This window comes from Galleria mellonella, unplaced genomic scaffold, assembly GCF_026898425.1.
Source record: "Galleria mellonella isolate WM207_F2 unplaced genomic scaffold, CSIRO_AGI_GalMel_v1 utg266, whole genome shotgun sequence".
Classification (NCBI taxonomy): domain Eukaryota; kingdom Metazoa; phylum Arthropoda; class Insecta; order Lepidoptera; family Pyralidae; genus Galleria; species Galleria mellonella.
In genome coordinates this window covers 3,852,515-3,879,959 of record NW_026442061.1, presented here as the reverse complement: position 1 = coordinate 3,879,959, position 27,445 = coordinate 3,852,515, and the positions used below count along the sequence as shown (strand labels likewise).

The following is a 27,445-nucleotide window of genomic DNA, read 5'->3' as shown; positions in this document are numbered from 1 at the left end:
GTAAATCCCTCTTCTAATCTAAAAGAAAATTTATTCAAGGGGAAATACCCATGCGCCACATTTATATGCAATGTTTACTTAGAACCAAATGTAAAAATATAACTGCGTAGTTTCGTATTTTGACCGTTCCTTACAATGCGACTACAATAAGAAATTTGAATTTATTCTATAACATTTATTCAATTTGACGACCTATTTTTCATCGTTTTTAGACACGCAAGTGCCGTGCTATTTTATTTTGAATAGTGTAAAACTAAAATACAGTAAACATGTGCAATTGTGAGTATATATTAGTATTTACTTAATTATATTTTATAATACATTATTTTGGTGGGTAGATTAAAATAATAACTTGCTTTATTAAAAAATGCTATTAAAGTCCTTACTAATATTATAAATGTAAAAGTTAATTTGTTTGTTTCCTTTTAATGCCTTAACGATTTAACTAATGACTATAAAATTTGGTGGTATATACAGAAAATGTTATACGGCCTTATAATCTACCAAATTTAGATACAACCTGCTTGCATACTTTCTATATAAACAGTGTCGAATATATAATCTAGTACTATAAAATTTGTCATTGACAAATAATTGACATATCAAACATTTTCTATACACTAACTTGCTATTAATAGAGAAAAGTAGCAATTAATGGTGTATCTTACGTCCTCTTTTCACTAATTATATTTATATAAGAAGAAAGGAGGCAATCATATGATTTACAGTTTTTATTGTATCATTCCTTCTATGTAATGCCTTGTTCTTAGGGATCAGCTTAGAAACAATTGTCAAATATGTCAATAAATCTGTAAATACAGGGTTAAGATTCACATTCATAGGACACGAACTTTAAAAAAGAGGCTTTTAAAGAAAAATAAAAAAATAGAAGAGGCTTCTAAGGACGTGCATCCAGAGCCGTGAGACATATTTTTTTAAAAAGGCTGTAAAGTCAAACCAACCTGTGACATTCCAACATTCTTGTTGGAATTACGTTTTTCTATCATTTTATATTACCACACAAATTAAAAAACATCATCATGACAAATCATGCCTCTTTTGAATAGGCGTCATGACAGTTAAAGTTTGGCACGATTTGAAAAATAGCGCTTCACTTATATATTTTTTTTTAATACTAAAATAATTGATGTTTTAGTTTTAATAAATTACGTAGAAATTAATAAAAATATGAAAAAACTGTGTTCAATGTTATATAATACAATGAATAAACGTTTTTAGCTCAATTTTCAATTTTTTTTTTCGTTGAGTAAACAGTAAAGCAATTATAATTAATATTGTTAAGTATAATTAAAGTTTGCATGTAATGTCTAAGTAATTATTATGTTCGTTCATATAGTACCGGAGCTAATTTCTATATAATATTAAAAATTTTGTTGAATTTGTAAAATCTAACTAAAATTCTTGAATGTTGTTTTTATCATGGTTCCTACTATTTATCCATATGAACTGAAATTTAATTAAAAGTAATGGTATATTACGAATATAAACAGTACTTAAAAGTATATATGAACATTTAATTAATTATATTAGTACTATGCTGTTTCCCGTTAACATTTTACCTTTTAATAAAAATGATTTTAATATATCTAATTGAAATAATGTTATAACTACAAATAGAACTACTTGTCTTATATGCATAATTATTCTTTTATATGTACACATATATTCTTTAGAAATGAATATTTGTGTTTGTCATTTGTGATTTGGCTCGACACAATGCTTCTAATTATTGTTTTATGTACCAAAGAAAATAAGCATTGCTCACTTGTTAAAAAAATAGGTTAAAAATTAAAATAATGAAAAGTAAAAAAATATGAAATTGAATCTAAGTACTTGTTTGAAAATGTTACATTATGAAATAGCTAGATTTTGTATGCTAATTGTCAATATCGATATATTGGATTAAGGTATAGTAAGTTTTATTGCATTGTTACTCTGAAAAGGTAACATACATTTTTTTTTGTCTGCATTCCGTTGATATAAAGCCAGTGCCTACTCTTATAACGTTGTTATTATTTGCTTTTTTGAATTTCAAAATAAACAATTCCAATTCCATTTTTATGTGGATATTAAAATTTTTGAAAATCTAAACTTCTTAAAAAGTGTTCTGAAATCGAATTAAACCGTTATATTATTTAATTAAATCACGTAAGTACTATTGTATTATATATTTTTTTTATTTTGTAGTGATTCAGTGATTGCCAGTTAGAATAGAAATAACTTTTATTCAAATTAAATTACTGTATAAAAGAGGTTATTAAACCTCTTTTAAATCGTCTATTTTTTATGATTGTACTGCGGGTTTCTTGATGTTGTTATCAGCTGAGGAGAATTTGCAAGAAACAACTGATAATTTTACATTTACATGGATATTGTGACTGTAGTTAGAATTAACTTCTATTCGTATGCATTATTAAATGTCCCTCTGGTCCTTGTCCTTGAGTTTGGGAACCTGGTGATCTGTAACACGGGTTATCCTAGTACCGACACCAGTCTCTCACAAAGATTATTTTAAATTGTTACCTATGTAGCTGTAAATTGTATTATGTTGTCATTTGTGAGAGAAATAAATATTTACATTTACATATTTACATTACTGACTCCCTGTAATGCATTTCAGGTCGTCACTCTATCTAGTAGGGGGGGAGTCATACACTGCATTACACATACATTAAAAGAATTTAATTGACATTTACAGTCAGAGAATAATATAATAATGTCAATAAATTAATAGACTTTGTACAAAAGTCGTTTGCTTGGGTACCTCTGTCCCATTTGTGTTTCAACCGTAAAGCAATTGTGTTTGCATGGCTGTGTTTCGGTTTGAAGGGTGGAATATGGCATGAATTTACTGGGTACAGAGGAATAACACCTGAGTCCTCAGGAATGGCAACGCATGGGGGGTATCATGGGCGAAACAGTATAGTCTACTCTGTTATGTCCATGGTACTGCTCATGTCTATAGGCGACGGTTACCACTTTCCATCAGGTGGACCGTCAGCTTGTTTGCCATTCTAAGTTGTATAAACAAAAAAGGTAAAATGTTAATTTTTATAGATGTTATTAATTTGTAAAACAATCATAATTATTGTGATTACCTATAACAGACTAAAACTTTTTGTTTTTTTTTTTATTTTATTTATTTTATTATATATAAGTGTTTAAAGTTAAGGTTATCATATAAGTGTTTAAAAAATTAAGTCATCTGTATCTGCTACTTTGAACAGTTAATTTAAATATAAATAAATATATCTATATTGTTTTATTTCATACATGGTACTAGATATTCAGTGCAAAGAATTTATTTGAGTGTAGGTACTATCTAATCATTCAAGGCCTTCCCGATAGACCTAAAGATAAATACTTACCTAAGTGTTTTAGGTTTTTATTTACTATAGGGTGACTGTGTAAAATTCGTTTGCTTGGGCACCTCTGTTCCATTCGTGTTTGTACCGTGAAGCAGTTGTTTGCATGGCTGTGTTTCGATTTGAAAGAGATATGGCAGTGAATTTACAGGGTACAGAGGAATAATACCTGAGTCCTCACAAATGGCGACATATGAGGGGTATCATGGGCGAAAGACTATACTCTGTTATGTCCATGGTACTGCTCATGTCTATAGGCGACGGTTACCACTTTCGATCAGATGGGCCGTCAGCTTATTTGCCATTCTAAGTTGCATAAAAAATCCTATTAAAGATATTTAGGAAAAAACTATTTGATGTAGTAAAGCAATATTGTACATAGTATATTAAAGTGTTAGAAACATATTTATGTGGTAATGTTATAGTTATCTATAAATATATAGGTATTTAAAGTATTTCAATATATTTAGGGTGTGGTAATTTTCAAGATGTAACAGAATTGTTTAAGAGTTAAAATTAATGATTGTTAAACAAAAAAAAATATTGTAATTCTGAAAAATCGGATTTAATCTATAATTAATCTATCTATCTATCCATTTAAGAGCTGCGCTCTTGTCGGTGGAGCTCTTGAATAATAAATGGAATTAATATTAATGCAAAATTATTGGCCTTTGATTGTTTTTAAATTCATAATATAACGTAAAACATAGTGATAACAGAGTTGTGTTTTTTACACCCTGAGCTACTAAATCTAGAATATAGAAATTTAAACATAAAAATGTGGTAAAAGTTAAAAATCGCCGCCTACTACATTAGACCGTAATTAAGTTGTTTTAACAGGGACAGTCTTAAAAAAAAGTAATATTTGAATATATTTATTTTTTAAATGAAATAATTATAGCTTAATATTACAGATAAAAAAAAAAGATGTAATTAGCACTGTTTTTAAGTAATTGCCAAAAAACCTCTAAAAAAGAAAACATTATTTAGTTATGTTGCCAGTTTTTAACTAAAATTTAGATCCCAAATAATAAATTACAAATTGAAATATCAATAATAATAACTATTAGGTATCTATTTCCTGTAAGACAAGCAATAAAGGTAATATTTAACTTATCCACCTGTTTAGGGAACACTGCGTTTGAGTTGAACTCGCATTTGACCGATCTTTTTTTTTAAATACCTCCCATGTCTAGTTTACAGTTTTATTATATTAGTTTGTATTTTATTAAAGTATTTTTCTTGTTTTACTGTAATTTTAAAATAAAATAATGATGTTATTATATAATTGTGTATTCTTAATTTTTATGTTATTTTGTCTTATGTAACACGTATATTTTTTTTTTTAAAAGAGAGTGTGTCTAAATCTAATGAACAATATTATTTGAATGAAAAGTTTGTTCAGTGTATGTGTAAATAAATAAGTAAATACAATAAATAAGTAAGATTTCACCATCGATTGTGCAAACAGAGTGCACACTTAACTTTTTTTTTTTTATTACAGGATGGTAGACGGAAAAATTAATGAACTGCACGTTTACGGCCTCCACGCACTACTCGTGAGCATCATTGCTATAGGTAAGTGAAGATTTTTATGTAGATAGATAAATAATTTATTTGCATTATTTACAGCACATAATAAAACAATACAAACATACACATAATACAGATATAGACATAATACAGATATATACGGTAAAAGAGATAAAGGAATGAAAAGCAACAAAAAAAAAAAATATATATATATATATATATATATATATATATATATATATATATATATATATATAACGATTTCCTTCTTTCATGCGTGTGCTATAGTAACACAGATATATTTTCTAGGCTACGGTAACCGCTTACCATCAGGTGGGCCGTATGCTTGTTTGCCACCTCAGTGGTATAAAAAAAAATGATTACAACTCAGTTTATTGCTTTGCCCTCAAAGCTTTGGTTTGTACTAGTCGTGTCCCGCAGCTTCGCCTGCTCGAATCCTTATATAAAATCCTACTTACTCTATGTCATAAGTTAGGATATAAACTATCCGAGTACCGAATCTTTCTATCAAATCCGTTTAGTAGTTTTTGCGTAAAAAATAACAAACTAACATCCATCTATCTCTTGTTTCAAACTTTCGTATTTTTAATACAGACTTTATTTAAAGGAAAAGCTACAATTTGAAATTGGATTAAATGAAAATGGAATTAGTAACCTCCTCCCTCTCTCACGAATTTAGTAATGCGTGCACATAATTAGTAAATTATAAAATACATGTGTATATTTAAATATCTTTTTTGTTTGTTTGTTTTGTATAATTGGTACCGGTGACGTGGTTGTGTCAATGTTATTTATAAATTTAACTTAATTAATAGATATAATGGTCGGCTCCACTTCTCGCCAATATTTGCATGTTTATATACTTTCTTTCTTTATATAGCAATCTGTAGTTAACGTTGTTGGTAGTACTATTAATCACATTTAAATGTAATCTTATTATAATTATATATCGTATTACTGTTTGTTAACTTCAATAAAATAAAAAAAAAAAAGAATGGGCACCTTTATCTCATTGGGCGGGAATAGATACTCAATAATGGGGTCTAATAGTCCCATTGTTAGCAGCATACTTCATCAGATCGAGTCCACTTAGTCTACGCAGTCTTCTTGGAACTCGTCATGGTCATTTCATGTTATCACAGTTATCACTTTCCATCAGGTGGGCTGTCAGCTTGTTTGCCATTTTAAGTTGTATAAAAAAAATGTTGAATTCGTCACGATGGCCTAACTGATGCATTAGCATCCCGCATTGGTATTCCGCCAAGGTATTACCGATCGCGCAGGCGTGGTTATTTCATTTTCATCCCATAAAAACCCTCTATCATTGAATGTGTTAGTGATTAGGTCTAAAAGTCTCATTGCTAGCAATATTCCCTATCACACCTCCACATGATTTCCCTGGAACTATCATTGTTAATTCGTATTTTTTTTTGATGGGTGAAAATGGTATGGTAACTCCGCCTGCGCTAACAGGATACGCTGGCGGAGCACCAGTGAAGGGTGATAGATGAGAATGAAAATAGGCCAGTTAGCCCATCATGACGAATTCATCAGGAATTAACTATGATAGTTTCCAAGGGGAACCGCGAGGAGGTCGACCTGGTTGTATGGGGGGTACATACATAGCAACGCATGGGGGGTATCATGGGCGAAACAGTATATTCTATTATGCCCATGGTATTGCTCATGTCTATAGGCGACGGTTACTACTTTCAATCAGTTAGGCCGTCAGCTTGTTTGCCATTCTAAGTTGTATAAAAAAAATTAAATGCAATGCTACCAGTATATATTGGTGTCAAATTTAACAAAAAAAAAAGTAAATTAAAAACAATGCTGTAAATTTTAAAATTAGATATAATTTCGTTTGACGTTACCAAAATATCAACTGGGCGATTAGAGTAGTCAAGTAAACTTTATGGGGAAAAATTATGTATGGGGGCATAAAAAATTTACAAATGTTCAAGTGGGGCATGGCACAAAAAAGGTCGGGAAACACTGTTCTGTCAGCTTCCTTTTGTTTTCTCAGTATTATAAAAAAAAATCTATGTAAGTACTTGTATGGCATTACCTACTGGCATTTGCAGCGTTTGCCAATTCTGAGAACAGAGATTGTGATGTTCCGAATGAAACAGTGTTTGCGAGGGACAAACACAGGTATTCCCAGAATCAGTTTAGATGCCTAATTATAAATAGATCTGACATCATTTGGTTTTATTAGATCATTTATATACGTAGTGAAATAAAAGCGTCATCATGGTGATATCAGCGTTTAACTGTCCACTGCTTAACATAAGTCTCCCTCTTAGATTTTTTTTTATACAACTTAGAATGGCAAACAAGCTGACGGTCCACCTGATGGAACGTGGTATATATCACCCTTTTATCTATAAGCATATCCCATCCTTCAAACCGAAACACAGCCATGCAAACACAACTGCTTCACGGTCGAAACACGAATGGGACAGAGGTACCCAAGCAATCGACTTTTGTACAGTCTCCCTCTGGTGAACCTATATATATAATAATATTTAAAAAACTCGCTTCAAAATCCGTTGATTAATTTTAAAGTTTTAAGCATACATAGGGACAGACAGACAGCGACAGCAACTTTGTTTTATACTATGTAGTGATGACGATAACCTAAATTTTTTTGGAGTTTATTAAGTATGTACTACAATAATAAAAATAAAACCCTTGACGCAGTTTTGTTTTATTACAATCTAAAGTGTCAGATAGCCAAATATCGATTTCTGATAATGGAGGCATATCTCCTTAGTCTTCTCAGTTGTAACACATTAGAGTTCTATGGGCGTCACAGTATATTATGTATTTTTTTATCTTGTTGTTTATTAACCCTCCGCCAACCGTGTGTTTTTTGCACACCGTCAACCGTCACGGACGATATCGTCCCAGACGATAATTTTACCTACTTAAAGGTAGGGAAAAATTCCAAAAAAATCGGGGAATATGTCCTAGATTTCTTTTTTCTGTTTCCATTGTTTTTAACTTGAATACTTTATCCCCATTGAAATAAAATTTTATAATCTCTACAAAAATCGTAATTTCTAAAATTTCCCTAAAAAAAATCGATATCTTGGATATAAATTAGTTTTAAGAAGAAATATTTTGGAGATTTATTCTTCATATAAGCGCCTTTCAAAACCTTGCCATGCACGCATGTGTAAGTTTTTTTACATAGGGTTTTTTTTTAATAAATGATAATGAAATAGTAACCCCGCCTGCGTTAACGGTATACACTGGCGGGGCACCAGTGAGAGATGATAGGTGAGAATGAAAAGGCAGGTCAGTTAGCCTATCGTGATGAATTCACTTGGAATAGAATACAATAGTTTCCAGGGGGAACCGCGAGGAAGTCGACCTGATAGGATCTAGCAATGGGGCTACTGATCCCCATTATTAACAATCCCTTCTTCCCTCAAAATTTACAGAGGGGTTCGAGGCCCCGTCCTTTTTTTTCTTACAAAGATATGCATCAGGTCCAAACTTGGCGCGGACGATAATGTCCTATACGGTTGGCGGAGGGTTAGAGAAGGCGTATACTATCAGATGGGCCGTCCGCTTGTTGGCCGTGCCCATCAGTAAAATATGCATAATAATACTAAATAGTATTCTACGAATTCTTATCACTCACTGTTCGAGGTGTGGCCTAAACAAATTCACGCAGCGCCGTTAAATATAACATGCGGGGAATTGAAAAAAAAATAGTATGAAAGTTCGTAAGTTTTTTTTTATGTAAGAGTACAGTAAACACAAAAAGACAATTTCCATTTTTTTTATACAACGTAGAATGGCAAACAAGCTGACGGCCCACCTGATGGAAAGTGGTAACCGTCGCCTATATGACATGAGCAGTACCATGGACATGACAGATTATACTGTTTCGCCCATGATACCCCCCATGCGTTGCCATTCCTGAGGGCTCGGGTGTTATTCCTCTGTACCCAGTAAATTCACGCCATATCCCACCCTTCAAACCGAAACACAGCCATGCAAACACAACTGCTTCACAGTTGAAACACGAATGGGACAGAGGTATCCAAGCAATCGACTTTTGTACAAAGTCTCCCTCTGGTAAATATTTTTAAAAGAAGACTTTAATTATTTGTTGAGTCAACAAAACCAGCTCTAGTTACAGGTTTCTTAATAGTTATTATATCTTTACCATATTTTTTTATGTATATATGTATGTTTACGTGAGAATGAATACAGGCCAGTTAGCCCAGCATGATGAATTCATCAGGAATTAACCATGATAGTTTCCAGGGGGAACCGCGAGGAGGTCGACCTGGTTGGGTATATTGCTAGCAATGGGATTCTCAGTCTCCATTACTAACAATCCCTTTCCCCCCTAATATCCATATTACCCACGTCTACATTATAATATAGTAGTACTATCCACCCGCCCCGGCTTCGCACGGGTGCAATATTTATTTGTGTAACTTAAACTGTTCAATACATTTTAGCAAAACTGGTATTTTGGGGTGTGAAAAAGTACTGCATTAATATTGTTTAAGATTTTAAAATGAACGGCTTATTACATTTATTTTACTTTTAACATAAAAACAGTCTTTTTGGTCGAGGTACTGTTACGTGGCGAATGATAAGATTTGTTTTTTAAAAACTAGCTTTATTACTTTACACAGAAATAGTACAATTAGATGTTTACAATATGAATTCGGAAATGGAACTGTCCTCGAACTGATTTGAGGCAGTATTTATATAAGGTGAGTTTATCGGAGAGGGGTTCTCGACTAATGATAACATGATGCTCATGGTACACAATTGCGAATACAGATAAATATTACTCATCAGCTAATGGTATTGTAACAAAGGCTAATGGTGTATGATTTCATGACAGTGGTATTTTATCAGAGAGGAGCTTTTGGCAAAGGCTTCTTAGTTAGCGATTACATTGTACTTACAAATACAAATAGACATTCCAAAATATAGATAAACATTACAGATAAACATTACTTATCGTAACAAAGACTTGTTAGTCATTACTTATCAACTATCAATATATTACTTATCAACTAGCATTTTAGCAAAAGACTTATTAGTCACAACATAACAGTCATAGCACAACATATTAGTCATAACATAACAGTCATTACATAACACCTCCCCTTAGAATAAAGATTGAGTTTTGTTACTCGATCTTTGATGAAGGTGTGGAGTGGCGACGTCATCGCTTTCATCTTCGGATATACACGACGTCGTTCTCGGTTCCAATGATGCCATGGGAATTTCGATGTGTTGACGGCGTTGAGAGCGATCGAAGCAGTTATTAAAAATCTGGATGCAGCCATCTCTACGTTGTGTTGTGGTGAATTGAAAACGTCTCTTGTGACACTTATAACACAAACACGTTAGCATGGCTAACCCAATAGCTATGCTGGAAATTGAGAGTTTTGTGGAATATTTTTCAACAAAAGTAGCTTGATTATCTTTTAATAGTTTAGAGTGTTGATTTATTTGTTCCTTTATGGTGTTGAGAGAGTCCAACGCTATGTTATTCAATTTTATTGGAAGAAGTTCTGGTTCTCTAATATTTAAGTTTTCAGGAATGCAGATTTGTTCCAGATCTACGGTGACAATAGGGTGACTAATATTTGTCGATAGATTTTCTTCAGCTAGTAGTGTAACGAAGGCAGTGTACATTTTACAGCCATTTTCCAATGATATGATGCCGGCTCCGGAGATTTCACCGTGGTTTGTTTCATCTTTACATTCTAGGGTATACGGCGTTGTATGTTGTAAGATGTAGATCCATTTATTGTTTCTGATGGGTTGCAGTGTGTTAATATTCGCCGAAAACGTAGTAACTTGACAAATTTCTGGCACGTCTTGTCTTGTTGTCGTAAGTATGGCAGTTTCACAGGTAGGCCTGGTGTTCACGTTATATACTGGGAGATCGTTGCAGACTTTTGTTTCCGTAACAAAGTTCTTACATTTTCCCAAGTCGTTCATTGTGACGTATTGCTGTCTGTTACTGTTCATGGCAAGAAATGTTTGCTCTGGGAGGATCGTGGAATATAAGGTTGATGAGGGATGCAGAATAGGAATAGAGTATATGTGATATAAGGTAAACCTATCGTTTCTAACTAAAGGGAATTCTAAAATATATATAATTTTATTCATATAGATATAAGATGTAATCGAAGCAGATTCGAGGATTTGATGTATGTTTGATAGCTTTATAGGAGCTACTAGATTTTTATTCACTCTAGCGGGACTTGAGGATAATAATTCTTTATATAGACGGTTAATTGATATAATCGAAGGGTGAATGGCTCCTGATTTAATGAACAAAATGCTTATTATTATGTCGTCAATGTCTTTTTCTAATGATGTTACTGACTCTAGTATTTGTATCGCTAGCGTGGATATTTCTTCAGAAATGGTAAGGTTGAAAATTAATTTGTTCGTGGTATTAAAATAAGAATTAACTTTAGCAATGTTTTCGTTGATTAAATGTTCGTCGTAAGAGATTTTCAGTAAGGTTTCGTTAAAATTTTTAATTGTCGAAGAGATTATCTGTAGTTGTTGTCTTAGGATTGCGTCAGTCGAAATCTGTTGTCTTTCTAACTGTTCGATACATTCATTGTAGTGTTTCGCATCTTTGGCGTCAGGTGTTCCGATAAGCCATTTTAATATTGAGCTTACACCGTCTATAAGTTCACGTTTACTACGTTTGTTATTTAAGCTACCTGCGGTATAGTAGTTTAATTCGCTTAATCTGGAGTCTATTTTGTTTAAACTGGCTTTGATGAAAGAACTTGTCGTAATTACGCTCGGTAGTGTCGTGTGTCTAGCGACGAGATTTTGATAATTTTGTGTGAGTCTTTTTATAGAATCATGAGTTAAAAATAGTGGTTCTAAGTCTCTATACACTAATAATTTCCACGAATTTTCAGAGATTAGAATTTCTCCGTTTTCTTCAAAATAGAGACCTGATTTTGAAGGTATGGGTAGTATTCGGGTATCCCCTTCAACAAAAGTTGAGGAGTACCTGTAAAGATATATATATATTTTAAGGTTATTATTTGTATAGTTTTCCTTTAATAAATTTATATATTTTATATAAGATAACGTAAAAGATTAATTTAATGATAGAACATATTACGAAACTAATATATGGATTATTCATTAAACGTTCTAATTTTTTCTTTAGACTATCCTCGTCATATACTACGGGAGAGGTTGTAGGGTGTGCCATGGTTTGCACCCTGAAATAAAATGAATAACTTATATATATATATGTATACTCTGACTTACTTTAGTACCTTAATCTAAAATTAAAAGTTATAGTTTTTCGGTAGTTGGTTCACACAATGGCCTTAGGCGATTAGCATGCACCGTTTGATTTTTGCCTGACTTTTGTATGACGTAATTCTCATTGAATCCGAGTCGGGTTACGACGTAAGGACCATCCCATTTATTTTCCAAATTGTTTGGATTCGGTACTTTCAACATAACCTTGTCGCCTATACTGAACTTGGCTATATTCCTTATATTACCATCATAACGTTCTTTAGCTTTTTCTTTCATATTTTGTACGTTGCGACGGGCAATATCTCGTGACACCTTAAGTCGTTCGTTAAGATCGCGCAAATAATCATGCGTTGTGTAATCGTTGTTTTCTTTAAACGAATATAATGATCGAGGTTTGTAACCGAATAGTAGTTCGTGAGGTGTGAGACCGGTTGATTGATTAATTGATGTATTATGGCACATAACAGCAAAGGGTATTATTTGATCCCAATTTGATTGATTTCGCTTATGGTACATTCTTATATGGTCACGCAGAGTAGCGTGGAAACGTTCGAGAGCACCGTTCGTCTGCGGATGGTAAGCAGTACTGACAGTATGATTGGATCCGAGTAATTTCATAAGTTGTTTAACGACGCTGTTAACAAACTCGGTGCCTTGGTCTGAATGGAATCTTTTGGGTATGCCGTAGTGTTGACAGAAGGTCAATAAGGCTTTAGCTATCGTTGTTGCTTGTTTGTCTATTATAGGATAGGCTTGAACGAATCTAGTCAGATCATCTTGTAGCGTGAGTATGTATTTATTTGAATCATTGGTTACTTCTGAGTATGACACTAAATCGATTGTTACGCGTTCAAATGGTTCGTTGAAAGAAGAAGTGATAACCATAGGGGCTTTGTAGGTTTTTCTTTGGATTTTACTTCGTTGGCAAACTTGACAATTTTCTATATAATTCTTAATAGTATCGGACATTCCTTTCCAGAAATATTCGGTTCTAATTTTACGCGTAGTTTCTACTATGCCTCTGTGACCTGCTAAGGGGTCATCATGGAAAGTTTTCAGGATCTCGGGAATTTCCTCTGATGTGGGATTTTTAACCTTATTTTCACATATAGTAATCTTACACTCGTATACATCAGCAAGATAAGCTGTGATGTGGAGTTGTTCGTTGCCCTTGAGTTTACAAGTAGGGTCATTTTTTAAGTCAGGAATGTGAAGTGATTTTAAACTGTAATTTTGTAAGCAGTTAAGGAGAATTTTGAAATAACTTTCGGAGTCCCATGAGTCAAAGTGTGTAGGTCTTAAACAACCAAATATGATGTTCTGGTTCTTGTCTGAGACTAGGAGATCGACGTCATAGAGTTCTTTGATTTTATTTAAATATGGATCTACTTGAGAACACATAGAGATAGCTTCGTTAAAAAGGTCGTTTTTATCGGATAGTTCGCATGAAGAGGGTATAAATATGTTTTTGTGACGGTCGTCTAAGAGGCGATCTGAGGAAATATGAAGGTTTGGAGTGTCGAAACTATATGAGGAATTTTGCATGAAGTATTCGTAATTCATTTGTAAATAATCTTCAGGAATGTTTTCGCATGTGTTAGGAGGTTCGTTTTCAGTATTATCGATAACATTGGTGTTATGAATAGGAGGTCGTGAGAGTGCGTCCGCGTTAGTATTGTTTTTACCCGCTTTATAGATAACTTCGTACTCGTATTCTTCAAGTTTAAGGCGCCAGCGAACTAAACGACTGCCCGGGTCTTTAATAGAAAAAAACCATGTTAGGGGCTTATGGTCAGTCACGATTTTAAACTTTCGACCAAATAGATAAGGTCTAAAATGTTTAACAGCCCAAACAATTGCCAGTAACTCGCGTTCAATTGTCGAATAGTTACTTTCGGCCTTATTAAGAGTGCGCGAGGCGTATGCGATAGGTAAGTCTTTACCTATTTCGCCTTGAGATAAGACGGCACCTATTGCGTTAATCGAAGCATCTGTGGTTAGAATAAATTCCTTAGCGAAATCGGGATATTGTAATATAGGAGGATTGGTAAGGAGACGTTTACATTCGTCAAATGAATTTTGTTGGGTCGTACCCCATACGAAAGGCACGTCCTTTTTTAACAGGCTCGTAAGAGGCTTTGTTAGTTTACTGAAGTTAGATATGAATCGACGGTAGTATCCTGTGAGGCCTAGGAACGCTTTAATATCTTTACAAGACTTAGGAATAGGAAAATCTCGAACAACACGTACTTTATCTGGATTCGGTTTGACGCCTTCATTGGATATTATGTGACCTAGATAGGCTACTTCGCGTCTAAGAAATTCGCATTTGTCAGGTTGTACTTTAAGATGATATTTGCGGAGACGAGAGAATACTTCTTGAAGTTTTTGTTCGTGTTCTTGGAGGCTAGAGGCAAAGATAACGATATCGTCGAGATAGACAAAACATCTTTCTCCTTGTAATCCACATAATACAGAGTCCATTACTCGTTGAAACGTAGCTGGGGCGTTTTTTAACCCGAAAGGCATTCGTTTGTATTCGTAATGGCCGTAAGGGGTACTGAAAGCTGTTTTAGAGATGTCATTGGGGTCGACTTCCAGTTGGTGGAATCCTGATGCGAGGTCTAACGTAGTGAAGTATTGGGAGTGTCCTAATTTATCTAGTATGTCCGTAATGTTAGGAAGGGGATAACTATCACCCACTGTGACTTCGTTTAATTTACGATAATCTATGACTAAACGCCATTTTTGTTTCCCGGAAGCATCTAGTTTCTTAGGTACTACCCAAATAGGGCTACTCCAAGGGGAATTGCTAGGTCTAATGATATCCTGGTCTAGCATGTTCTTTACTTGGGTTTTTATTTCATTTTCGTGAACTTGAGGTAAGCGATATGTTTTGGCATGAATGGGTACGTTAGTGGTAGTAGGGATTTGATGCTTTGTATGGTTACTGAATGACAATGAGTCACCTTCTAGGAAAAATATGTCACTGTATTCAGAAATAATTTTATCTAATGATGTTGACTCTTCTTTATTTAAATGGTCTCGTCTGATAAGGGACAATACTTTCTTTTGTCTGTCGGTCTGCGATATCGAGTTAAAATTATGAAGTGGTTGACTATTGTTATTTTTTGTTAATTCGTCAATGTTAATGCTGGACTTCGATATTTGGTGTTTTAATGACTTTATCGGAATTATTAGTGTTTATACAAGTAATTGAAAATGTATTGTTTCGAACGTTGACTATAGCGTGAGGAATAATAACGCCGTTGCTTATAGTTTGTTTTTCGACTATTGCTGTCCCAGAGTTGATACTATTTGTGTTACACGTAATTACGGTTTCTGTTCGACTACTAATTATTCGTTTATCAGTGATAGTATTATTTTCAGGATATTCGCCCATATAATGAAGTTTATACGATTTACTGCCTATTCTCATCGTTTTGGATTGAATAAAAATGTTACAATTAAATTTAGTCATGAAGTCGTTTCCCAGAATACCGTCTGCTTTTATATTAAGGTTGGCGACGTGGAATTTGAATTCAGGTAAATCATCTAGGGATATGTTGGCAGTTCCTGATGTGATTGTCGAAGTTTGGGTGCTAGAGATACCTACAATTGACACGATGTTGGATTTATCCAAAGCAATTGAACCTATTTTATCGTCTCTGATAACTGAGATTCCTGCTCCCGTGTCTATTAAGAGAGTGACGGGTGTTTCTTTAATGAAAAAAGTACAGTGTAGTAGATTTTCAGGTGGCACGTCATTTAATGCAGATATAGCGAACGATTTGATATGAGTTTTTCTTTTCAAGGATTTAGATTTGTCTTTTGACCTAGATTTTGATTTGCGACTGGATTTAGTGAATATTGTAGAGTTAGAATTATCGATACTAGTGGATTTAGGATTTTGTGTAAAGCCTAGGGTTTGGGGCTGGTTACCCTGTCCGTTAGTTTCGGCTATAATGATTTCGTGAGTTTGAGTAGATATGGAAGATTTAGAATTCGAATTTTGATGAATATGATGAAAGTTAGGAAGTTTACTCGTTTGCGTACTAGCGTCACAAAATCGTTTTTGATAACAGGACATGTTCTGTACCTGATTATTTTTAACTATGGAGCTAGTACTAGCCGGTCCCCGATGGACTGAATGCGGCGTATAAGCGTTAAACTTCCTCGAAATTTGATTATTTTCTAAGAATCTATTTGTAGGTCCTCCAGGTTTAATTCCTGGGTCGATGTCTGTGTTTGATGAGGTGAGCAAGACGTTAAAGCGGTTTCCACCGAACTGCTCGCTTCGCTGGCCGCTAAATGGTTTAAATTATTTATTTTAGCGGCAGGTAATGCACGGAAATTTTGTTGGGGCGATATGTTCTGTTCTTGTAACGAGTTTCTGATATTATTATTATATGCTCGTTTCCTACAATCGGCGATGAGGTGGCCTGGTTTCTTACAGTAATTGCAAATAACGTTTTGATATGATGGCGTTTTTGATGTATTCTGTTGGTATATATTAGGAGGTCGCGTCATCGATCGATTGTCAATCGTAAATTTTACGTGCGGTCTAGGACTATTAACAGTCCTACTAGCGGCTGATACTCTAAATAGTGCCTGCCTAGCATTATTCATTGCTCGAATTTTGTCTTCCTGTAGCGCGAAACGACCTGCGTCGGAGAGATTACTAAAGTTTTTAGTTCTCAGCATTGCTCCTACGTCTGAATTAATTCCGTTGATAAATACCGATAAGGCGGTTTCTTCTGTGGTCGCTAACCGACCTGCGAGCGTCTCATCTAAAATTTCCGCTGTTAGTTTTTCTACGATTTTACTCCTACAGAGGTCTACCCGGTGAAAATATTCAGTCATTGTTTCGTTTGGTTTTTGGAACATAGACTGTAGTTCTAGGCTTAGATGGCTAATCGTTTTTACATGCGAGAATTTTTCGATAAGGAACGATCTGAGTTCAATCCATGTTTTGTATTGTTTACAATGGACATCGGAGGCACCTGAGCCAGTGATGTTATTTAAAACGTATACTAAGAGGATTGATTCTTGTTCTAAAGAGGCTAAAGCAAAGGCAGAATTGCAAGATCGAACAAATCTATATAGTTGGTTATTTTCTTTGGTGTCAAACGTCGGAATTAATTTTAATAATGTAGAGATATCTAGAGCCATTCTTTCGTTTTTTATTTCTAGTGGCATTAGAAAGGTATATAGGAAAGAAAAGAAAAATAAATATATATATATAAAAAGAATTAGGATAGATGCGATTTAAAGGATTTAGAGAGCGAACAAATTCAAACCACTCACCATAACAATACAAGTATTTGGAGCTGCATGTTCGGCGAAGTGTTTCAAAAGCCTGTAGCTACCGCGCGTTGCTCTGCTGGGCGATGCTGTCCCGATGATCAACTGCACGTTGCACTTCGTCTTATGCGAGATCCTACCGACTGCGCCAAATTTGTTACGTGGCGAATGATAAGATTTGTTTTTTAAAAACTAGCTTTATTACTTTACACAGAAATAGTACAATTAGATGTTTACAATATGAATTCGGAAATGGAACTGTCCTCGAACTGATTTGAGGCAGTATTTATATAAGGTGAGTTTATCGGAGAGGGGTTCTCGACTAATGATAACATGATGCTCATGGTACACAATTGCGAATACAGATAAATATTACTCATCAGCTAATGGTATTGTAACAAAGGCTAATGGTGTATGATTTCATGACAGTGGTATTTTATCAGAGAGGAGCTTTTGGCAAAGGCTTCTTAGTTAGCGATTACATTGTACTTACAAATACAAATAGACATTCCAAAATATAGATAAACATTACAGATAAACATTACTTATCGTAACAAAGACTTGTTAGTCATTACTTATCAACTATCAATATATTACTTATCAACTAGCATTTTAGCAAAAGACTTATTAGTCACAACATAACAGTCATAGCACAACATATTAGTCATAACATAACAGTCATTACATAACAGTACTAAATTAAGATATATGGTGTCGTGTTAACGCAGTAGATGGAGTGGCGACCTGAAATGCGTTGCAGGGAGTCAGTGGATGCAGGTGGCTCAGGACCGTTCTTTATGGCGGTCTATCGGGGAGGCTTATGTCCAGCAATGGACGGGTAGATAGATAGATAGATAGATAATTTTATTTGCATTACTTACAGCACACAAATTACAACATACATATACAAAAAAAAAAAGCGAGATAACATAAATAGCAAAAAAATACATAAAACCAAATGCAACTATCGTTTGTGAGTGTGCCATAATGGCTGAGATGATGACGACGATGATATGGTGTCGTGAACTTTTTTGTAAAGCTAAAAGTAATGAAGATCTCTACTGAAGATTTTATTTCTTTATTTCAAACCGTTCAGGCAGCGCTATATTATAGAATGTTTGCCGACATCAGGTACGTTTATTGTGATTAATTATTGAAAATACATTTGTACCAAAATAAAAAGTCTTATGTATACGGATTTATGCGGGCGAAGTCGCAGAATATAGCTAGTGACGAATAAAGCTACATTTCACACGAACTCGTAATTCTGAGTAAGGCGATAGCTTTGAATAAGGTTTCATATTTTCATAAGTCGTGATTGTGCATAAGCCAAATGTAAGTTATTATTTATTTTTATACAATTTTATACGCTCGACCGATTTTGTGCAAACTTCACATAAACCATCTACTAAATAGTCCACACAAAGCCTAAACATTTGGTTTGGATAGGTGAGCCCGTTCTTGAGTTATAAAATTACAACGAAAAGTGGCATTAATTTATATATATATATATATATATATATATATATATATATATATATATATATAGATAACTCTTTTCTTTCCCTTTAAGAGGCGACTAAGAGAATTTAATGGTAGAGGGATGTTCAGCGGTGTCCCTGTTAAAACATCACCAAAGTCTAACTGCGGTTGCCAACCTGCCTGCCAAGCGTGGCAACTATTGGCAAACCCTTTCAATGGGGGAACATATGTTCAGCAGTGTCCAATTAACGGCTGATATGGTATATATCTTATGTATTTTTACATATTTTTAAATAAATATCAGCTAACTATATAAGTTTATGCAATCGAGGAGAATTATATATATATATATATATATATATATATATATATATATATATATATATATATATATATATATATATATATATATATATTTAATTTCATCATATTTAAATCATTGATAATCGTATTTACTGATATTATTCATAACTCCGGTTATATTATTTGTATATTTTTAAAACAATGAAACTTAAAATATTTGTAATCTATTATTATCTAATTCCTTAAAATTGTTTTATTTCTTTTCGTATTATATGTATAATTATGTTAAAGTAAATGTTGTTAATATATTTAAAAGGCATTTGCATTAATATTGTAGATAGATAGATAGATACTCTTCATTGTTTCCTCCAAAAGATTACAATGGTAAACTTATTATAAATATAAATAATTACAAGAAATTATCACAGTGAGAAAACAATGGGCGACCTTATCGCTAAAAGCTAAATTGTAAATGCAATATGCTATTGGTGATATATAATAATTAAAATATTTATTTAATTTACATTTTTTTTAAATCAATGCACCGCCATTGGTTGACTGGTTGAGAATGCCATCAAGCATAAACTCCGCCCTGTAGACATATTCTCAAGTGTGTAAAAATATATAAATAAATAAATATTCTAGTGATGTATAAATAAATATTCGTTTATTTATTGACCGAGATTATTTATTATGACCACTTAAAAATTGTTTATACGTTTCGAAGAATTCGTTGAATAACAACTCCGTACTGTTGTGGCACGTGTGACGTCAGTCGTAATCGACCAGTGAGTCGAATGTTGACAATAAATAGGTAACTCTTTTAGTTTTTTTTTTCATACAGGGTGTCCAGTAATGAATGGATAACCTTGAAACGTCTTATAGTTCAACTTATGGCCGTTCTAAAAAAATACGAAACAAAATATATCATACCTTGTTATCTTTACTTTAAAGAAAAGTAATTTTTTTTCTCAAACATGCTTGGAAATTTGAGCATTATTTTGACAACCTTCTTCGAAATAAATCGAACTTGCGGTACTGGTCGAGCAGCGGCCGGCAATAGTTGTATGAAAATCCATATCTGTCGTGTTTAGCGGCCAAATAAATTACTATGTAAAATCATATTTGTCGTGTAATTTAAAAATGGAACGATCTTCTACTCCGCAACATGGCGATCAAAGAGGTAACTTATCAAAGGTTTAATTTAAATTTCGAACTGGCTTGCCCTTAGAAAGCTGTTTAGTGAAAAAGAAAAAAATACTTTGGCGCGTTAAAAACTATTGTTATTAGTTGTTCGTCAACTTCGTCATTGGTTTTAAATACTTTTATATTTGACAAAATGAGTTCAAGTGAAGACAATGAGCGTAATGAAATTATTTTAAAGCCACCTGAAATTCAAGAGGCAGCAAGAGCCGTAGTAGAAAACTTGTTGCCGCCAAAATCTAAAGAACAATATTTGAAAATCTATGAAAATTTTCTTCAATGGAAGAATGAAAGAAAATCGAAATCCTTATCCGAAAATGTTTTTCTAGCTTATTTCGGCGAATCTCATTCGGTCATCTATTCAATGCTAAAATGCACAATTTTAATGAAACATAACGTGAATTTGAATAATTTCCGCGCATTATTTGAGAAAAGTACTATGCAAGCCTTGGCCGCAACTAGGCATTGATGGACTCACGTATGTGTGCCTCGGGTTCCCCTCGGCCCACATTCACACGTTCGTCCATCAATGCCTCTCTTGCCGGCCGCTGCAGTAATGTACTATTTCTATCTTTTACTGTCCTGATCACTATGACCAGAAATGAATGAATTCTATTGGTTTTTTGTTGTTTTATTATTATACACTAACTGTGCTGATAGATAGAAAGTGAATAGTATGACTAGCTATTGCAGTTTTTTCATGAGTCCTCAGGAATGGCAACGCATGGGGGGTATTATGGGCGAAACAGTATGCTCTGTTATGTCGACGGTACTGCTAATGTCTATAGGCGACGGTTACCACTTTCCGTCAGGTGGGCCGTCAGCTTGTTTGCCATTCTAAGTTGAATAAAAAAAAAACACTGGAAGATATTTTTCAAAAAAATCATAGACAAATAAAAAAAATAGCTTGACGCTCATATAGATTCAATCTAAGTAAAGTTTTTACGAGAAGTACCATTTAACTGATAGCCATACTTTAAAATACTTTTTTTTTTGTAAATATACCATAGAAAACGTGGAACCGACTTCATCATCATCATCATCATCATCATATCAGCCTTTAACTCTCCACAGCTGAACATAAGCCTTCCCTTGGGGGATTTTGCCAGTAGTTGTCACGTTTAGCATGCGGATTGGCAACCGCAGTCAGGCTTTAGAGATGTTTTAAGAGGGACGTTGCTGCCCATTGCTCCCCGAACCGCCTTACGAATACAAATCTACGGGGGGGAAAGGGATTGTTAGTAATGGAGACTAAGAATCCCATTACTAGCAATATACCCAGCCAGGACGACCTCCACGCGGTTCCCCCTGGAAACTATCATGGTTAATTCCTGATGAATTCATCATGATGGGCTAACTGGCCTGTTTTCATTTTCATCGATCACCCTTCACTGGTGTCTCGCCAGTGCCACTGGTGTACCGTTAGCTTAGGCGTGGTTACCATTTCATTTTCACCAATGAAAAAAACACAAATCTACGTATTGAGCGGTGATCGAACTTGCAACTACAGAAAGATAAAGCCCAGCCTGTCAACCACACCGCTGAGATCGTCAAAAAAAACTGCCGGATCATATTCGCATTTGCTCACGTGTTTGCTTATCAAACAAACATAGTACACACAACTCCCCTACTCACATTAGTTTGTACTCGGCTTTCTCGGGCATTCAAACATCGACTCCCGTAGTTGACGGTTCTCTCCTGACCGCCATGTCGTTTTACAAAAACTATTTCACTCACAAATATCACTATATTTTGTTTGTTCTGATATTAGCCTTTTATCTTTTGCCAGGTTCGGGCAATGTCAACGTTCATGACACACAGAAGTTGCTGACAACTGTAGGTAAGTCATATATATATGTATATGTATATTTCTTTGAAATTTTTATTATATATTAAGATATGTTTTGTCTGTTATGTCCGTCCACGTTACTGCTCATATCTATAGGTGACGGGTTTTTTTAAATGGGTATTATAATGGAATAGTAACCTTAACTAACCTGGTCTTTCATCCTCACCTGTCAACCGTCACTGGTGCCCCTCCGCTGTATACCGATAGCGCGGGCGGGGTTGCCATTCCATTCATCTATTAAAAAAGAATACAATACGCGTCGCCGCAAGATGGCGAATCGCATAAAACCTCGCTTTTCACTTAAAAGCGAGGTTTTAAGTGAAAAGCGAGGTTTTATGCGATTCGCCATCATTTTTAAACAGAGTTGTTTTTTGGTTGGTCCCCTAAGGTGAGTTGCTACTATCATTGTTATTGCATAAAAAAATCTACCGCAACTGTGTTTATTTTTCAATACAGTTATCAAGTGTTCAGTAGAGGGGCAAAGGGATTGTTATATAAATATCAAATTGACCTCTTCGGGGATCCCCTAAAAGTCATAGTGGGTAAAAATTTGTTAAATTCGTTATATACATTTTCGTTAAATTCTATTTAAACGTGCTTTGCTTTTTTTTTTTTTAATTAAATGGTGGGATTATTTTTTAAAATAATTTTTCATCTATTTCATATTATTAATGAATTGGCATAACATGTAATGTATATTGCATATAATTATATAATGTACTGTTTGTAGCATTAAAAAGATGCAGAAATTAATGAGACAAAATAAATATAGAAGTTATAAAGGAATCACGCAAAATTGTATGAAAAAGTTGACCCGCTTTTTTCGAAGCATTTGCGTGGAGACGCTCTATCTATATAATCTAAAATCCAGAGGTACAAAAACCGTTATAACTGGAAAAGGATTTGGATGGGGAAGAAAAGGGAAAACAAATAAAAGAAACAAGATAGAGGATAAAACATAATAGTAAATTCACTTGACTTTAAAAATTCTCCTGAAGTATTTTTTTTTATATAACTTACAATGGCAAACAAGCTGACGGCCCACCTGATGGAAAGTGGTAACCGTCGCCTATAGACATGAGCAGTACCATGGCCATAACAGAGTATACTGTTTCGCCCATGATACCCCCATACGTTGCCATTCCTGAGGACTCAGATGTTATTCCTCTGTACCCTGTAAATTCACGCCATATCCCACCCTTCAAACCGAAACACAGCCATGCAAACACAACTGCTTCACGATAGAAACACGAATGGGTAAAGTTATGTCAAGACCCCTAACATATTTCTTATTTGCTATCTCTGTCTTTCCTAAATCAATTTTGTCTTTGTCTGTAACTGGTTACAAATAAATAGTTGAACACATATTGCATACCATACGTGACCTAAGCGACTCTGGCAGAGTATAAAAATCCGTCCATTTGGCTGACTGTGAGCCGATACAATGGGTCGTTTGTTATTATAAATGGGAATGTGAGTTTGTTTTTTTGTGTGTTACTATTTCACGTGTAAACCGCTGTATTTTGGATTATGGTGTAGGAATAGATTGACATTTATAATTCCAAGCAACATGTCCAAAATCCAGGGACACCTGGAAACTGTTATAAGCTACTTTTTCTCCCGGTTAGTGAACACATCTATCATAATATATATATATATATATGACGTACGTATAGGAGTGACGACTTCAAATGCATTGCGGGGTGGATGCAAGTGGCTCAGGACCGTTTCCTATGTCAGTATATAGTACTGTATAAGAGGTATATAATATGGGGAGGTCTATGCCCAGCAGTGGATGTATAATGGATGAAATGATGAAGTAAATTTATATTATTATTTTTTGTCTAATAATATAGTTTTTTTCCCAAAGAGGGTTGACGTCAGGCAGGCGCCCATCGTAAAACTATAAGCTAAATCCTTTCGTAATATGGATAAAACCATATTACGCCGACCCCAAATAATAATTGGGATAAGGGTAGGAAGATGATGATGATTATGAATATAGTTTTTTTTTTAACAAAAAACAGACTATTATTATTACAATTTTTTTATATATTTTTATACAACTTTTAATTTGCTCGTGGTGCACTTTTTAAACAATCGATCAGAAATATTGAAAATTATCAATTATTTTTGAAAATTGACACATAATTACCACGTTAACTTAATTATTATACATTCATAACCACCATTGTTACCAGGAGACCGCGTCGAGGTCGATCACATAAGCTATATCTCTAACAAAGCGGCCTCCTATCCCCTCACTAACATCCCTTTGCCTCTCGCCTCCTATTGTTAGTAGAATGTCTAATTTGTTACAGTACGTTACATCTTCTACCTTTTCTTCATACGTGGGTCTCAAGCAGCTATTGTGTTGATCTACAAGATTCACTATTGGAATGTAACAATAGATTTACAAAGGATTATACAAAAACATAAGACGTCCATGTACATATTTGGCGCATCGCTCGCCGTGTTAATATATAATAGGGAGAGCTTGTTCAGAGAAGACTTTTTCTTCTTGTTCGCGGCTCAATTTATTGAGAAATATTTGAACATGGTAAGTGTTTTTAAATGTTTGGAAGTGCTGTGTTGTTTTTTTAATTATTGTATTATACTTGTAAATACTGATATTCCTGTATGGTCCCGGCATAGAATAGGCCGCCCCTACCTTTCCCGTGGGTGTCGTAAGCGACGACTAATGGAGGAAGAGGGATGGCCAGCAGCGTCCCTCTTAAAACATCTCCGAATTTTTTTTTTATACAACTTAGAATGGCAAACAAGCTGACGGCCCACCTGATGGAAAGTGGTAACAGTCGCCTATAGACATGAGCAGTACCATGGACATAACAGAATATACTGTTTCGCCCATGATATCCCCCATGCGTTTAAAAACCCGTCAAACCGAAACACAGCCATGCAAACACAACTGCTTTACGGTTGAAACACGAATGGGACAGTGGTACCCAAGCAAACGACTTTTGTACAAAGTCTCCCTCGGGTAAATTTGCCTAATATACTTACTGTATTAATATTATAACTATTTTTTTTTTTTGCAATAATTAATCATATTCCAGGAGCATTCACCGACAAGCATTAGATACGGCATCGGTATGGCGTGCAGCTTCTTCGAAGGCTACCTAACGCACGTGCTGCCCAGCGACGGGGCGAGGTTCGTGGGCTTCGCGGAGAACATCGCCATATACGAGGCGAACCAGGGCGTCGTGTTCCCCGTGAAGAAGCTGTTCATAATCATCACCAAGTCGATGTACTGCCCGCCGGACCTCAAGCAGTTCAACAAGCCCAACAGGACCGACCTGGCTCGGCTAGAGGCCTGTGAAGTGAGTGTATTTTTTTATGGATGATAATGGAATGGTAATTCCGCCTGTGCTATCGGTATACGCTGGCGAGGCACCACTGGTGTTAGGTGAAGATGAAGTAGGTCAGTTGGCCCATGGTGATGAATTTGTCAAAATTTAATCACTGGTTTCTAGGGGGAACCACGTGGAGGTCGACTTGACAGGGTGTATTGTTAGTCTACAATACTATTCGCGGTTAATGAACGTTTATTAACATTCCAGTCGTTATCTGATGTGGAGAAGGACGTAGCCGGTGTGAAGAACCGCACATACCGCAACTCTGCGTACAAGATCCACCGGCCGGGCAGCGACCCCGTGTACCTGGCGGCCGAGTGCGCCACCCCGCTGCACACGCTGCACCTCGTGCTGCAGAAGCGGGCACTCTTCGAAGGTACGAGACATCGCACCATTCACATCACTGATAAATGTGGCTACTACCATGGTGGCAAACAAACATTCAGTCTGTCTGATTGTAAATAATTAATGTAGTCTTTGGATGCCTGCAGTCCGTTTGATGGTAAACGGTCATTGTAGCCTTTGGACGCTTGCAACACTATGGGTGTCACGTGCGCGTCGCCGACCCTGAAGAAACCTTAATATACCCTTTTTGATATATGCAGTTCCTTAGATACTCGCTTCATCGCATACTCGTTGCGTTTTCAAATATTGCATGATTTTTTTATTAATTTTGGCAAAATGTTTCGACTGTGGGTGTGTGTGTGTGCTCTCTTATTCCCTATAATTGCAAACACTACCAACACTGTGCTGATATTTGGCAAACGATTGCTAAATTTATAAAAATGGTATTATATATCACGACTGGCAATCAATAGATGAGTTAAATGTACTTATCTGCGACAAAGAGTGACATTTGCGATCGAGTCGCATAAGAGACAGAACTATTTCATAACAGTAATTTTAGTTTTTAATCTAATAACTATCCTTTAAACTTACGTGTAATTGGATCGAGAAGGCTCGACTAGTTTCGGGATTAATCGTGATCCTTATTCATGAGCGGTTGTGACGCAGGCGCAACTTCAGTAATTTTAGTTCCTAAATTGTTCTGTAGAGGCAGCACCAACGAAATGTAAGAAATGAAGTTTGACAGTAAACGTCGTGCAGTTATCGGCTGTCGCTAATGTCTGCTGCTGGAAATCATCCTTAGCGACCTGAGCGCTCTCCAAACTCTTTCACACGACACAGTTGCATACTTTGTTCACAGAGCTGAAGAACATCGACGTGGAGGAAGTGGTGAACGACTTCTGCACGATGCTGCGCTCCATCATCAGCAAGAGTCACGACTGCCACGATAAGTGCGAGCTGGTCTACTTTGACAGTTAGTTTTATTCAATTTTATTATGAAACCTTTTTTGTGCAACTTCGAATGGCAAACAAGCTGACGGCTCACCTGATGGGAAGTTCGTCATAAACGCTCCTCTCAAGTTCAATACAAGATGACTAAACTTTTTGTCGTTATCGAGCTGCCCAATTATGGATCAAACTCCCCTCCCACATACAAATAAGTAATATCACTTTCTATTTGACAAACTACTATGTTACTACATTGTACGCATTTACACAAATATTTCTCTTTACAGATACGAATCCAGATCTCAACTTGGCAGATGTTTTACTCGACAAGATAAGGGAATTGGAGCCCAATTTCGAGAATATTCGCCTGCAGTAATTACAGTTATTAGGTTACGTAC

General features: G+C 35.0%; 3 protein-coding genes across 5 annotated transcripts; 1 reads left to right on the top strand and 2 right to left on the bottom strand.

Moving 5' to 3' along the window:
* Window positions 1-83: 83 nt before the first annotated feature.
* LOC113518735 (stimulator of interferon genes protein-like) lies at window positions 84-27,445 on the top strand. Of its 3 annotated transcripts, none has more exons than XM_052895243.1 (8): window positions 84-279; window positions 4,891-4,964; window positions 22,318-22,368; window positions 24,699-24,937; window positions 25,455-25,718; window positions 25,959-26,127; window positions 26,959-27,072; window positions 27,335-27,445. In XM_052895243.1, exons 2-8 carry the CDS (start codon window positions 4,892-4,894, stop codon window positions 27,421-27,423), a joined length of 999 nt encoding a protein of 332 aa, XP_052751203.1. In that variant the 5' UTR covers window positions 84-279; window position 4,891; the 3' UTR covers window positions 27,424-27,445. The 3 variants fall into 3 exon arrangements, with proteins under 3 accessions (XP_052751203.1, XP_052751202.1, XP_052751201.1); XM_052895242.1 differs by lacking the exon at window positions 84-279 and adding an exon at window positions 2,019-2,169; XM_052895241.1 differs by lacking the exons at window positions 84-279; window positions 4,891-4,964 and having other exon boundaries at window positions 22,182-22,368.
* Window positions 9,537-18,221, bottom strand: LOC113512658 (uncharacterized). Its single transcript, XM_052895226.1, has 2 exons — window positions 17,544-18,221; window positions 9,537-11,973 (listed from the first exon to the last, which is right to left on the bottom strand). Exons 1-2 carry the CDS (start codon window positions 17,570-17,572, stop codon window positions 10,089-10,091), a joined length of 1,914 nt encoding a protein of 637 aa, XP_052751186.1. The 5' UTR covers window positions 17,573-18,221; the 3' UTR covers window positions 9,537-10,088.
* On the bottom strand, window positions 15,396-17,550 carry LOC128200769 (uncharacterized). The gene has a single exon (XM_052895244.1). It carries the CDS (start codon window positions 17,433-17,435, stop codon window positions 16,431-16,433), a length of 1,005 nt encoding a protein of 334 aa, XP_052751204.1. The 5' UTR covers window positions 17,436-17,550; the 3' UTR covers window positions 15,396-16,430.

Excerpts from the sequence above, each read along its gene's own strand:
- LOC128200769 (XM_052895244.1), bottom strand. The coding sequence starts at position 17,435 with ATGCCACTAGAAATAAAAAACGAAAGAATGGCTCTAGATATCTCTACA.
- LOC113518735 (XM_052895241.1), top strand. The coding sequence starts at position 22,236 with ATGTCGTTTTACAAAAACTATTTCACTCACAAATATCACTATATTTTG. Across the intron at positions 22,369-24,698 it reads GAAGTTGCTGACAACTGTAG|TACGTTACATCTTCTACCTT; the intron begins GTAAGTCATATA and ends AATTTGTTACAG. Across the intron at positions 26,128-26,958 it reads GAAGCGGGCACTCTTCGAAG|AGCTGAAGAACATCGACGTG; the intron begins GTACGAGACATC and ends CTTTGTTCACAG.
- LOC113512658 (XM_052895226.1), bottom strand. The coding sequence starts at position 17,572 with ATGCAGCTCCAAATACTTGTATTGTTATG. Across the intron at positions 11,974-17,543 it reads CAAATACTTGTATTGTTATG|GTACTCCTCAACTTTTGTTG; the intron begins GTGAGTGGTTTG and ends ATATCTTTACAG.